General features: G+C 46.3%; 1 protein-coding gene across 1 annotated transcript in view; it reads left to right on the top strand.

Annotated features, from left to right (window-relative positions):
- Window positions 1–14,316, top strand: part of MTIF2 (mitochondrial translational initiation factor 2) — a 40,156-nt gene that overhangs the window by 8,723 nt on the left and 17,117 nt on the right. Inside the window, exons 5-8 of the mRNA XM_065401319.1 lie at window positions 2,293–2,464; window positions 2,927–3,087; window positions 4,904–5,080; window positions 8,874–9,013. Coding sequence (XP_065257391.1) covers window positions 2,293–2,464; window positions 2,927–3,087; window positions 4,904–5,080; window positions 8,874–9,013 — 650 coding nt within the window. The remainder of the gene's footprint in view (window positions 1–2,292; window positions 2,465–2,926; window positions 3,088–4,903; window positions 5,081–8,873; window positions 9,014–14,316) is intronic.

Raw genomic sequence — 14,316 nt, 5'->3', positions numbered from 1 at the left:
CTAACGCTACATCTTTAGCACAGCTTTCCAGCAGACATCAGTCAGGAAAGGCTTGGTGCGCTGAGGTCCTCAAGCTGAAAACTGGTGGTAAAAGACCAAACAAATCATGGTGGTGTTGCCATATTAGTGCACGTTTTGAGCAGCGTATTTAATACTTGACTTTCCACTAGCAAACAAGCAATTATAATTCCACTCTTTTAACATATTTTGTCAGCTAGAACAACGTGGGCCTTGAGGCTAATTTCCAATGCAGACAATTTCAACAATTGCTATAGCTGTACTAGTGCAAAACCCAAATGTAGGCAGAGAAAGCTGGGATTTACACCAGTAGAGCTTACATCTGTTTGAAACAGGAGTAACCTCCGTCCATGCAAATTGTAATTTCCCTTATTTACATTAGAGGTTTGCAGTGGTGCAGCTGCAGTGATGGCTGAAACTGGGCTATTTCCCAGTGCAGACAAAGCTTTACTTACTAATATACACTAATAAAGTTTTAGGGGCATAATGCTATATTTTTACACTTTCAGCAAATATATTATACCATTGATGCCTGAAATCAATTGTTTATCAGAATTATACTAATTTTCAGTTTTTTATACCTAATTCTGTACTCACGTACATGCCCATCTTAACAGCCTTTCTCAGCACTGTGCTGAGAATAAAGAAAATCTGCCATGGCTCTTTGGGTAGGTCTACACTTGGGGGGGGGGGGATGTCGATCTAAGATACGCAACTTCAGCTACGAGAATAGCGTAGCTGAGGTCGACGTATCTTAGATCGATTTACTCGCGTCCTCACAGTGCGGGATCGACGGCAGCGGCTCCCCCGTTGACTCCGCTTCCGCCTCTCGCTCTGGTAGAGTTCCGGAGTTGACGGGGAGCGCATTCGGGGATCGATTTATCGCGTCTAGATGAGATGTGATAAATCGATCCCCGATAGATCGATTACTACCCACCGATCCGGCAGGTAGTGAAGACGTACCCTTTGTGTATGTCTGAGATGTCTGCTGACTCATTAAATTTTCCAGTAGTGCTCATGTCACTCATTAGCAATTCTTAATTGTTGCATTGTTTCCTGCATTTCCAGTACTACAAAAGAGGGGGAATGAACAGATTTGCCTGAGATTTTGTCATCTTCTGTGGCACTTCTCTACCATCTAATTCCGATGAGTTGAGTTCCTTTGATCTGGTAAACGTTTGGACTGAAATAAGTAAATAAAACAATTGGACCAACCTAGACATTTAAAAAAAATGTCCCACAGGTGATAGGAGAAAGTGTTCTTTTATTTGTTGATGCTCTAGCACACTCAGTATGAATTTTAATGGGATAGGCTGGGATAATAGAGGAGGTAAGTCTACAAAATAAACCCATTTGCTCACTTTCTCAGAAACCTGGTGGGGGAGGGGAGTCTTAACCTTGGTTGTGTGTGTGTTAGAGGGCAGAATTTGGCTGTTAACTTTGTCCGGTTCCTATTTGCAATTGTACGCCCTCCCCCTGCTTTCACTATTGCATAATATACCTCTGGCAACTGCTGCTATAGAACTAAATGGGAAAGTGATAAAGGAAAGTGTTTTCAGCAATCCCTAATGCAGTTTAACACCTGGAAATAAGAGGAACCAGTGCCATGTCACCAGCCTATTCTCATGGACCACGAGTAAATACTTTTTTTTGCATCACCAGATGTACTTGAAACTTCAGTTCTATTACTAGTCATTTACTCTGTGCATAGGATGAAAATATATCAAAAACTTGAAAGTTATGCATATTAATAAAATCATTACATCATTTAATTAGATGGTTTTGTTTCAGAACAGCTTATTGAAGATGATTGGTCCATATAAATATACAATATTATAGGAATGTTTTATATTAATCTGGGACAAGTAAAAATACTTTCAAGATGGAGTATTTTGGGAAGATGTACATTAACTACTGTAAAAAGCAACAAAGAGTCCTGTGGCACCTTATAGACTAACAGACGTATTGGAGCATAAGCTTTCGTGGGTGAATACCCACTTCGTCAGACATGCTTTTTACAGATCCAGACTAATACGGCTACCCCTCTGATAATTAAGTACTGTGTGTATAAATCATTTATTTGCACTATTAATTTACATCCAACATACCGAGAAAAGGAAGGAAAACTGCTACTTTTCCTTCACTGCCCTGCACTTCCTTGAGTGGAGCTGGAATATTGGATGAAAGCACATATTGTATTAATGGGTATCTCTATCGTAGGTACCTTCTGGAGGATCAAGTGTTGTTAAATGTTTTTACTATTTCTTTAATCAGATCATGTGTATGAAGCCCTACTACTCACAGGTGTTGACCTAGACTCACTAGAACCAGATTCAGTTTTGGAAGAAGTCTGGATTAAGGAAGCTGTTGTTAAATCAGGGATGAAATGCAAATGGGCAAAATTAAAACAAGAAAAAGTCAGAGAAAATAAAGATGCTGTGAGAAGGTAAAATTGTGGTGGTTCTTTTGATTGTTTCCTACTACTATTAAAATAGCACATTTGGGATATACAGCTGATAATATTTAAAAATAAATTTTAACTTCTGGTTTGATTCCTTTGCCCATGTAATTGCTACATCAATGTTAAGACGTCTTCTGTTTTAGTTGATGTTGATTTTTGTGAAACTTTCTAAAAAATGTTGTTTCTTGCTTCATCTAATTGGGGTTGCTGTATTAATTGATACTGACATAAATAAGATTGTTTGCTATAAAGAGGGAAAAATACTTTAATTAGTGATTTTTTTTTTTTATTACATTTTGTTCTTTGTGAAGGCTAGGGGGAGAACTCGACTGTTCTATTAAACACTGAGCTATAATACATGGCTACTAATTATACATAGAGATCGTTATTGCCCATAGATATTACACAGCGTGTTTGACAAAACTAATGTTTTGCTATTAATTGTAGGCCTCCTGCTGATCCAGCTTTATTAACCCCAAGGCCTCCAGTTGTTACTATATTGGGCCATGTTGATCATGGGAAAACAACTTTACTTGACAGTCTGCGAAAAACTCAAGTGGCAGCAATGGAAGCAGGAGGCATCACCCAGCATATTGGTGCCTTTCTTGGTATGATTTACCCATATATATATATATATATATATATAACAGTTTGTTATACACTATATATAGTAGTCAGCTTTGCTTACAGTTTACTTGAACAGAATACAATTATATGCAAGGTTTTTTGCTATATAGCAGAAAAAAACATGAACATATTGCTTGGATGGAACTTAAAAGCATTATGCATACCATTTGCAATGTTGAAATAATACTGTCATAAACATACAGCTAAGGGGAGCATAAAATCCCTCTTTTACCTGTAAAGGGTTAAGAAGCTCAAATAACTTGGTTGGCACCTGACCAAAAGGACCAATAAGGGGAGAAGATACTTTCAAATCTGTGGGGGAAGGTTTTTGTTTGTTCTCTTTGTGTGTTCTCTCCGGGTCAGCGAGGAACCAGGGCAGGGAAAATACATCTCCTAAAGCCATACCTGAACTAAGCATCTAAGTTTACAAATTGTAAGTAATAGGAAGGAAATGTTAGATTATCTTTTGTTTTAGCTTGTGAATTTTCCCTAGGCTAAGAGGGAGGTTTATTCCTGTTTTTTCTGTAACTTTAAAGTTTTGCCTAGAGGGGAATCCTCTGTGTTTTGAATCTGATTACTCTGTAAAATTAACTTCCATCCTGATTTTACAGAGGTGCTTCTTTTACTTTTTTTCTTTATAATAGGGTCTGGTCTGTGCTCACCGTGGTTACCTATTTGGTTGGCATATTATTCTCAAGCCTCCCCAGGAAAGGGGGTGAAGGGGGTTGGGGGAATATTTTGGGGAAACAGGAACTCCAAGTGATCCTTTTCCTGAATCTTTGTCTAACTCACTTGGTGGTGGCAGCGATACCATCCCAGGGCAAGGAATTTGTGCCTTGGGGAAGTTTTTAACCTAAGCTGGTGGAATATAAGCTTAGGGGTTCTTTCATGCAGGTCCCCACATCTGTACCCCAGAGTTGAGAGTGGGGAGGGAACCCTGACAAATACTATAAGGACTTGATCACTTGGGGACATTAAAGATCCCATGGCACTTTTTGCAAGTGTAAGGATTAAAAAAAAAACCCTGCATCCTGGCCCAATTCCAATTTTCATAATTGTAGTGTGCCTATCTGCCATTCCTCTTGTAGTTACAATTGCATATGTTGTTCTTCCCTCCTGTCCTAGAGAGAGGTAGCATGGTCTAGTGGAGAGTACGTTGGATTTGGATTCAGCATCCTTTTGTTTTGTTCACAGCTCTGCCACTGACCTTGCTGTGGGCAAGTCATTTCATATTTGTGCTTCAGTTTCCCTGCCTGTAAAATAACCCTTCTTTTATAAAACTCTTAGAAATACATAGATTAAAAGTGTTACATATAGTTTTATGTATATATTAAACTGTTGGATAGTGTTGCTTTTTAAAACTGAAGACTTGCTGTGCTTCACCTCAAGACTCGTTCTGCATTTCAGTTGTGGGTGAGGTGATATACATACGTTAGGATGTTTCTGGATAAAAGGCACTATGGCAGATTTTCAAAGGGGACTCAGGCAGTCAGGCACCAACTCCCTTTTGATAGGCATCCAGTTCTGATTGCAGATCTGCCTTAGACCCCCTTGGAAGTCCCAGTCTTTATAAATTAAACTCGTCATTATCCTTTAACCACTGAGTTTGTCTCCAGTGGTATGCTCATTAGTAGCACTGCTTTTTTCACGTTTTTGATATCTGCTATGACAGAAACAGTGTGTTAACTTTCATAGATGATATACAAATTATTCATGGAGGAAGGTGTATTAGTTCAAAGAAAACTATGGGAAAGATTATGCTTAAAGTATATTGTGTTTTAAATTATGTTTTCACAGTACATTTGCCTTCTGGGGAAAAGATAACTTTTCTTGATACTCCAGGACATGCTGCCTTTTCAGCAATGAGGGCAAGGGGTACACAGGTCACTGATATTGTCATATTGGTTGTAGCAGCAGAAGATGGAGTAATGAAACAAACTATAGAATCCATTCAACATGCTAAAAATGCCAAAGGTACTGTATATTTGACCTTTTAACATTTCATTTTTTAAAATTTGTGGTGTGTTAATACCCAGCACTATATACCAAGACATGCTCTAGTAACAATTCAAAGAATAAACACTGGTACAAAACAAATAGCAGCCTGTCCTCTCCCACAAAAGATAATCCTCGTACCAAATCCAAGTCCATTCAGGTTGGGGATGTTTTTCTCCTTAAAGAATCCTATGGAATAACTGAGTCCATTTTGTAGCAATATAAATGTGTCTAATAGATTCTGAGGCCCGAAGGGACCATTGTGATCATATAATCTGACCTGTATAGCACAGCCCATAAAACTTCCCCAAAATAATGTAATAGAAAACATCTTGTAGAAAAACATCCAATCTTGATTTTAAAATTGTCAGTGATGGAGAATCCACCACGACGCTTGGTAAGTTGTTCCAGTGGTTGGTTACTCTCAACTTCCGGCCATTGGATAAAGTTATACCTTTCTCTGGTAGACCTGAAGAGCCCATTATTAAATACTTGTTCGCTATCTAGATTCTTACATACTGTAATCAAGTCACCCTTAACTTTCTCCTTGTTAAGCTAAATAGACTCAAAGAGCTCAATCTATCACTATAAGGCATGTTTTCTAATCTTTTAATCATTCCCATGGCTCTTCTCTGAACTCTCTCCAATTTATCAACATCCTTCTTGAATTGTAGGCACCAGAACTGGACACAGTATTACAGCAGCAGTTGTACCAGTGCCAAATACTGAGATAAAATAAACCTCTCTACTCCTACTTGTGATTGCCCTGTTTATGCATCCCAGGATCACATTAGTTTTCTTGGCCACAGCATCTCATTGGGAGCTCTTGTTCCGCTGATTATCAACCACAACCCCCAAATCGTTTTCAAAATCACTGCTTCCCAAAATAGAGTTCCCGATCCTGTAAGTGTGGCCTAAGATATACACATTTACATCTGACTGTATTTAAAATGCATATTCTTTGGTTGAGCCCAGTTTACCAACCGATCCAGATCTTTCTGAATCAGTGGTCTGTCCTCTTCGTTGTTTACCACTTCCCCAACTTTTGTGTCATTTGTAAACTTTATCAGTGATGATTTCATGTTTTCTTCCAGGTTATTGATAGAAATATTAAGTAGCATATGGCCAAGAACCAACTCCTAAAGGACCCTACTGGGAATTGTACCTGTTCACTGCTTTCCAGATCATGTGTAGTCTTAGAGGAATGTACTACCTACGCCTGATCCCACTGATTGCTTTTAACCCCAGTCTACAGAGTGGAGGGATTTTAATAGCATATCTTTCTAGAATCATAAGGCTAGTTCCCTCTACTCATTTTACAGAGAAATCAGAATAATTGAGGTCTAGCAGTTTCATAATTCCATTTTGAAAATGTCTTTGCAATTTCAGAAGTCTTTGGCAGCTTGATATTCAATGGTCTAAGTTTGTTTCCAAATCACTTTCAACTTTTCAGGGTCTTATAATCCTTAGTTTTCTCACATAGAACAGTAACATGGCCAGCACTGGAATTTTTCAGTATCTTCAGTATTTTTTGTCTTGATTTCTATAGGCTTAATCTTAAAAATTTTATTGTAGCCTAGATAGTAACACATTAATTATAAATATATTAGCGGGTAATTCTTTAAACAGCTTTCTATAACTCAAGGCAACTGATTTTTCTTGACATGTGAGGAAGATTTTTTTTTTTCTTTATCATTATCACCATAGTTAAGGTGGAACTAGTCAACGTTTATGCATAGGAAGGTAAATTTCAATGATGATTTTGCAGAGTATTTTAAAAATAGATCTAAGTTGTTTTGTGGGTTAGATCTCTGCCAGTGAATGACAGTAAAGTCTTTGATATTAAAATATGGGTTCCTTGCTAAAGAGACATTTTTGAAATATGCTGCTGGTTCTTTTGCTATCTCAGGGCTTTCTTCTTGAGCATCTTGTAAAGTTTTAGCTCTTCTTCTACCACCAAAAGAAAAGTGGATCAAAGCAATGCTATGAAAAGACATTTACCATCTTGAGCCACTCACATGATTTTAGCAGCCTTAGCGAGGTTGCATTGTGATTAACTCTTTTACATCAAATTGACCCGGGCTTAAATTCCAGATTTTTCACAGTGTATGTGTTAGGCAGGAGTTTGCAGAATCACTTTGAGTGGAGAGGAGATGAAAAGTTCTAGAGTAGTTTTGGCAAATGCACCACCACAAAACTGTTCTGACTTTTGATGAAATTGAGAACAATATGATGATGCACAGAGAAGAGAAAAAGGTGCTTTTTTCCTCTACAGTTCTCAGAGGGTGGACCCCCAGCTCCCGAAGGGTCTCTGTTATAATAAATTTATTTGACTGAGGGTGTGGGAGGGCTAGGTGGCAACCCCTTTGACACCATTAATGCTGCATTTAGCTTGGCTATATGGATCACTGCAGAGGGGGGCATGAAGAGTTTCCCTTCCTGCTGCTTCTGCACCCACCAGGCGTGAGAATCCTTCCGGATTTCCAGTTCACATCCTAAAACATATGTTTTAAAGCCCAGAATGGGACATCTAAAAACTTTATTTGTGGTGGACAGAGAGAAGCTAACTTTGCACTTGGAGAATTCTACCATAGTTACACCTACATAACTACACCTCTAGCTTTTGTAAACAGAATTTATTCCTTACTTCTTTAATTTTGCTAGTGAATACAAATTAACAGTAGTGTTGATTCTCTTTATTGACTGATGCATATAGATATTGGTAACAGGCATCTTAGAAATAGCTAGGATAGATAGTACTGAGTATTATAGGTTCATAGATTATAAGTAGGGCCCTACCAAATTCAAGGCCATGAAAAACATGTCACGGACTATGAAATCTGGTCTCCCCCGCCCCCCCCGAAATCTGGTCTTTTGTGTGCTTTTACCCTATAATATGCAGATTTCATGGAGGAGACCAGCGTTTCTCAAATTGGGGGTCCTCACCCAAAAGGGAGTTGTAGTTTCCAGCTGCCCAGCTCTGAAGGCAAAGCCACCACCAGCAGCAGTGCAGAAGTAGTGACAGCATGGTATGGTATTGCCACCCTTATTTCTAGGCTGCTGCCTGCAAAGCTGGGCCCTCAGTCAGCACCCGCCTCTCTCTGGCCGCCCAGCTCTGAAGGCAGCAGCACAGAAGTAAGGGTGGCAATACTGCGACCTGCCCCCTCCCTAAAATAACCAGGTGACCCCCCCCGCAACTCTGTTGAGTCAGGACCCCCAAATTGAGAAACATTAGTCTCCCCTGTGAAATCTGTATAGTGTAGGGTAAAAGCACACAAAAGACCAGATTTCACGGTCTGTGACGCATTTTTCGTTGGTGTGAATTTGATAGGACCCTAATTGTAATAATCTACTCTGACCTCCTGCATAACACACATTAGTAACATTCTATTGGGTAAGATACTTTAGCACTACTATCCATTATTTATAAAAAGTCACTCTGGAGCTAGTTTTCGTGGCTTTATTGCATTGTTACCAGCACCAGTTTTAATAAAAACAATAAAAAATACTTCTTGTGTTTTCCCATAATTTTGCAACCCAAAACAGCAGTGATATCATTTTATTAATGTCATGTTCAATGTTTGGACAGTTTATGAGCATAGTTTTAAGCCTAGTGCAAACAAATGTGTTTGTTGAATGTGTAAACAGGAGTCACTTGTGTTTCATATAGCAAACAGTAATAACTGAAGAAAAGGCACATTACCTTAATTTAGAGCTTAGGTAAATGTTGTGATACTGGTGTAAGAGAGATATATACTTATTTCTTTCTCAGTTCCTATCATCCTTGCCATAAACAAATGTGACAAACCTGAAGCTGATCCTGAAAGAGTGAAGAAAGAATTGCTGGCTCATGATGTGGTTTGCGAAGAGTATGGGGGTGATGTTCAGGCTGTACATATGTCTGCACTTAAGGTAAAATTTTGGTGGATGAATGGTCATGTTCGGGGAATTCTGCCAGGTGGAATACAGACCATGCTTTGATTTGGCACTTGGAAAATGAAAGTTTTGAGTTGGGGCCTACTCCTTGAATATGCTGAGTGCCCTGAGCTCCCAATGGAGTCAGTTGGAACCAAGAGCTCTCAGTTTCTTGCAGGTTCAGGCCTTTAGTGAGCAAGAGACTAGCAGTAGAATTACAGACTTCCAGTTGCCTCTGATTTTTGTTAGTGGGTATTTGTTCCAGACTTCTGTCACTTACTCATATTAGCACTTTAAGTAAAAGGCATCCAGAAGAGTTAGTGCTGAAGTTAGGCAGAAAGGAATATTTCAAAACCAAGTATAAACCTTCATAATACAATTGGACATTGGGGAACAGTTGGCAGGAGAGAGCAAGTCTCATAAATCTTTTTCCTCTAGACAACTGGTAGTTAATTACTATAATCTGAAATCCTAGTTCTTCTTCGAGTGATTGCTCCTGTGTATTCCACAGTAGGTGTGCGTGCTTGCCATGTGCACCGGTGCCGGCAGTTTTTCCCTTAACAGTACCCGTAATGGGGAGCACCGCTGCGACCCCTAGAGTGGTGCCGCTATAGCGCACTATAAGGGGAGCTGCGCTCTCCCCCCACCCTCAGTTCCTTCTTTCCGCCAGTGAAGGTAGTCAGAACTTGTGCTCCAGCTTCGCTGCAGCCTTCTCTTCTCTAGCGGTACCATTCGTCGGATCGTTTTCTCAGCATTGGCTTGGACCCGGGGCATGCCCCACGCTCCAGGCTTCAAGTCGTGCGACTCCTGTCGCCGCTCTATGCCCAGGAGCGACCCCCATGCTAAGTGTCTTCGCTGCCTGGGTGAGACTCATGTTAGCGACCGTTGCAAAATCTGTAGGTCGTTCAAACCAAGGACTAAAAAGGAGAGGGACTTCAGACTCAGAGCTCTCCTGATGGAGTTGGCGTTGGCTCCGACCCCGGTGCGCAGATCGGACTCGGATGCCGGCCGCCGCGTCGTCGGTACGCAGCGAGGCCCCTTCAACCAGCAGGCACCGCTGTCCAGCCAAAAAGCAGGGGAAGAGCTCGGCCTCGCAACGATGCCGCGACAAGGATAAGGGGGAGGCTGGTCCCGCGCTGGGTAGCCCTCGGTTCCCCCCGGGCTTAAGACCTCCAACTCGAGTGGAGTGGAGCAGCCCGGTGCAGTCGACCCAGACATCCCCAGTACGGATGCCGTCGACGCCGGAGGCAGTGCAGGCAGCAAAGAACATTATGTCTTTGCCCATGCTGAGCTTGCAGCTGAGTACGACCCCCAGGTCTCGGGGTAAGCCCCCCTTAGGGGACCGTCCGGCTTCTTCGGTGAGCAGTGGCTCTTGCTCCGAAGACAGCTCGACGCACAGCGGCCGCTCGTCAAGCGACACCCGGCCGCCGTCGACGCTTCCCAGACCCTCTGTCCCGCCGCCGAGACAGGAACCGCGGGCCCCTCCTGCCCCGCCCGCCAGTGAGCGCAGGCACCAGGAGAGGCACCGGGAACGCTCCCTGGCCTGACGTGAGTACCGGAGCAGATCTCGACGCGACAGGCGGCGTTCGCGCTCCAGCTCCCGCTCGACCAGACGCCGCAGCAGAGGCTCCCCGCATGGTACCTCGGCGTCGAGGCACCGCGCTTCGTACCGTCGTCACGGCTACCGAAGCAGCTCGTCGAGAGGGTACCGTTCCTCGTCTTCGAGGTCCAGATCACGAGGGAGACGCCGCCACAGGCACCGCTCCCGTGGCACCGAGCGCTCTTCAGCCACCTCGGCCTCGGTCCCCTTCCCGTCCTCGGGCCATGTGGCCCCGCCGGGTCTCATTGTACCTCCCGGTACCCAGCAAGCCCAAGGCTACGTAACCCCGTGGCAGGGGCAATGGTGCCAGTGGGCGCCGTGGCAGCAGGTACCGAACCAGCCCGGGGTCCGTTCGGTCGCCGGAACGTCCCAAGCCCGATCGGCCTCGTCGGGCCATCGATGGGCCAAGGCTTGGCAGACCCGCGTCCGGACTCCGACCTGGGTCTCGATGCCCCGGCACCGATTGTGGTGCGCGACTCCGCGCGTGCTGCGTCTCCGGAACCGGACGACGCGATTGTGGCACCGCCGCCCTTGGTCCCACAGGAGGACTTCAAGGTGCACCAGGACTTGCTGAAGCAGGAGGCTTCCAGCCTTCAGCTACAAGCCGAGGAGATGGAAGGACCGTCGGACTCCCTCTTCAACGTGCTATCCCCCTTGGCACCGGGCCGTGTGGCCCTACCTTTACACCAAGGTGTCGCCAACATCACCAGTGCCATGTGGCAAACTCCCGCCTCCTTGGCACCGATTTCCAAGAAGGCCAAGAGAAAATACTTTGTGCCTGCGAAAGGTCACGAGTAGCTTTACTCCCACCCGGCGCCTAACTCACTTGTGGTGGAATCGGTGAACCACAGGGAGCGCCAGGGCCAACCCGCACCAACCCCTAAGAATAATGACACCAGGAGGCTCGACTCCTTTGGCAGAAAAATTTATTCATCAGCCAGTTTTCAGCTGAGGGTAGCCAACCACCAAGCCTTACTCAGCAGATATGACTTTAACTTGTGGGAGTCCTTGCCTAAGTTCGAGCCCCTTCTCCCGGACAAGGATAGGAAGGACTTCAAGGCGCTGGTGGAAGAAGGGGCGGCGGCGGCTAAGGCGGCCCTGCAGGCTGCATTGGATGCGGCTGATATGGCGGCTCGCTCCATGGCTTCCGCAATCTCCATGCGCTGGGCCTCATGGCTCCTGTTGTCAGGTCTGTCAACGGAGGCCCAATCTCTGATGCAGGACCTTCCGTTTGATGGCAAGGCGCTCTTTGCGGACCAGACGGACGTCAGGCTGCATGGGATGAAAGACTCCCGCACCACCCTGCAGACCTTGGGCCTCTACGTCCCCCCGGCGAAGGACAAGGCCAAACCCAGTCCGGCGGCTCTGCCTGCTAGGAGCAGATACGAGCCCCCGTACAAAAGGCCCAGAGACCAGAAACACCGGTCTCAGAGGCAGTCCCGCTCTATCAACGGGGGCACCGGGCCTGTTGCCAGGGAGACCCCCCGACCAATAAAGTTTGTGTTCTGCAACCGATTGTCTGCCTTCCTCAGAGCATGGTCCCGCATAATGTTGGACCAATGGGTCCTCAGTACCATTTCCAAGGGATACGTGTTGCAGTTCACTTCTCCCCCTCCACGCCACCCGCCCACCACCTGGGGTTTGGGGGATCCCGAGCACGCCCGTCTCCTGGGCCAGGAGGTGGATTGGCTACTCAGCCTCGGGGCGGTGGAACGTGTCCCGACACAGTTCCAGGGCAAGGGGTTTTACTCCCGTTACTTTCTCATCCCCAAGGCGAAAGGGGGTCTCAGACCCATCCTGGACCTGTGCAACCTGAACAGGTTTCTAACCCGTTCCAAGTTCCTCATGGTGTCCCTGTCTTCCATCATCCCCTCTGTAGACCCGGGGGATTGGTATGCTGCCCTGGACCTCCAGGAGGCTTACTTCCAGGTCCACATTTTCGAGGGGCACAGACGCTTCCTCAGATTCGTGGTGGGGACGGGACACTACCAGTTTGTGGTCCTCCCCTTTGGCCTGTCCACAGCCCCCAAGGTATTCATGAAGTGCATGGCAGTGGTGGCGGCCTACTTCAGAAAACGGGGTGCAAATCTTTCCTTACCTGGACGACTGGCTCCTCAAGGGCGACTCTTGTCCAGAGGTGGAGTTCCACGTACGGCTACTCCTGGTCACCTGCAAAAGCCTAGGCCTAGTCGTGAATGAGACCAAATCTACCCTAGTACCGGTCCAGCGCATAGAGTTCATTGGGGCTCTCCTAGACTCCTCAAAGGCTACGGCCTCTCTTCCCCTGGTCAGGTTCGAGACCCTGAAGGCTCTCATCGCCTCGGTCTCCCGGTTCCCGGTAACCACGGCCAGGACATGCCTCCGACTCCTGGATCACATGGTGGCCTGCACGTATGTGGTCCGCCATGCCAGACTCCGGATGAGGCCCCTCCAAATCTGGCTAGCCTCCCAATTCTCACAAGCCCGAGATGGCCTGGACAAGGTCCTCACAATCCCGTCCCCGGTGCTGGCTTCCCCTCAGTGATGGACCCTCCCGAGCAATATACTACAGGGGGTTCCCTTCAGAGAGGCCAGCCCATCAGTAGATCTGATGTCCGATGCTTCGGACCTAGACTAGGGAGCCCACATAAGAAACGTGCAGACCCAAGGGATGTGGTCGACCCCGGACTTGTTCCTACACATAAATGTCAAGGAACTCAGGGCGATACACCTGGCGTGTACAGCGTTTCTCACGCACTTCCGCGGCAGGGTAGTCAGAGTACTCACGGACAACACCGCCGCCATGTACTATATCAACAAGCAGGGCGGGACTCATTCCCTAGCCCTCTGCTGGGAAGCCCTAGGCTTATGGGAGTTTTGTATAGCCCATGATATCTCCCTACGGGCGGCTCACCTTCCAGGCGTCCGCAATATGCAAGCAGACCGCCTCAGCAGGGTCTTCTCCCCCCAGTACGAGTGGTCGCTCCTCTCGGAGGTCACTCATCGGCTCTTCCAAGAGTGGGGAACTCCCCAGATCGACCTATTTGCAACCCGACAGAACCAGCGTTGCCCCCAGTTCTGCTCCAGGGGAGGGGTGGGGAAGGACGCAATCTTGGACGCGTTCCTCATGAGCTGGTCGGGCCAGCTCCTATATGCCTTCCCCCCGCTTCCCCTCATCCCCAAGGTCCTGGAAAAGGTGAAAGTGGACAAGGCAAGGGTCATTCTCATAGCCCCAGCGTGGCCCCGCCAGCATTGGTACGGGCCTCTCTTACGCCTCCTGGTGGCCCCCCCGAGGGCACTACCGCTCCGCCCAGACCTTCTCTCCCAGGAAGGAGGGCGCCTCCTCCATCCCAATCTGGCCGCGCTCCACCTGACAGCATGGCTGCTCCGTGGCTGAATGAGGAGGAGAGCAGGTACTCAGAGCAGGTGAGGCGAGTCCTCCTGGAAAGCAGGAAGCCATCCACGCGTCGAACGTATGTGGCAAAGTGGTCCAGGTTTGCCAAGTGGGCGAGTGAGCGGGGAGTTTCCCCCTCCGCAGCTCCTCTCCAGTTCGTCCTGGATTACCTTTTGTCCCTTAGGACCCAAGATCTGGCACCAGCCTCAGTTAGGGTACACATCGCAGCCATATCGGCCTTTCACCCGCCGGTGCGGGGGCACTCGGTCTTCTCCCACCCTATGACCTCCCGTTTCCTGAAGGGCCTAGTCCATTCGTTCCCGTATG

This window comes from Emys orbicularis, chromosome 3, assembly GCF_028017835.1.
Source record: "Emys orbicularis isolate rEmyOrb1 chromosome 3, rEmyOrb1.hap1, whole genome shotgun sequence".
In the NCBI taxonomy this organism is placed as follows: domain Eukaryota; kingdom Metazoa; phylum Chordata; order Testudines; family Emydidae; genus Emys; species Emys orbicularis.
Note: the sequence above shows the minus strand (reverse complement) of the source record. Positions and strands in the feature narration are given on the sequence as shown.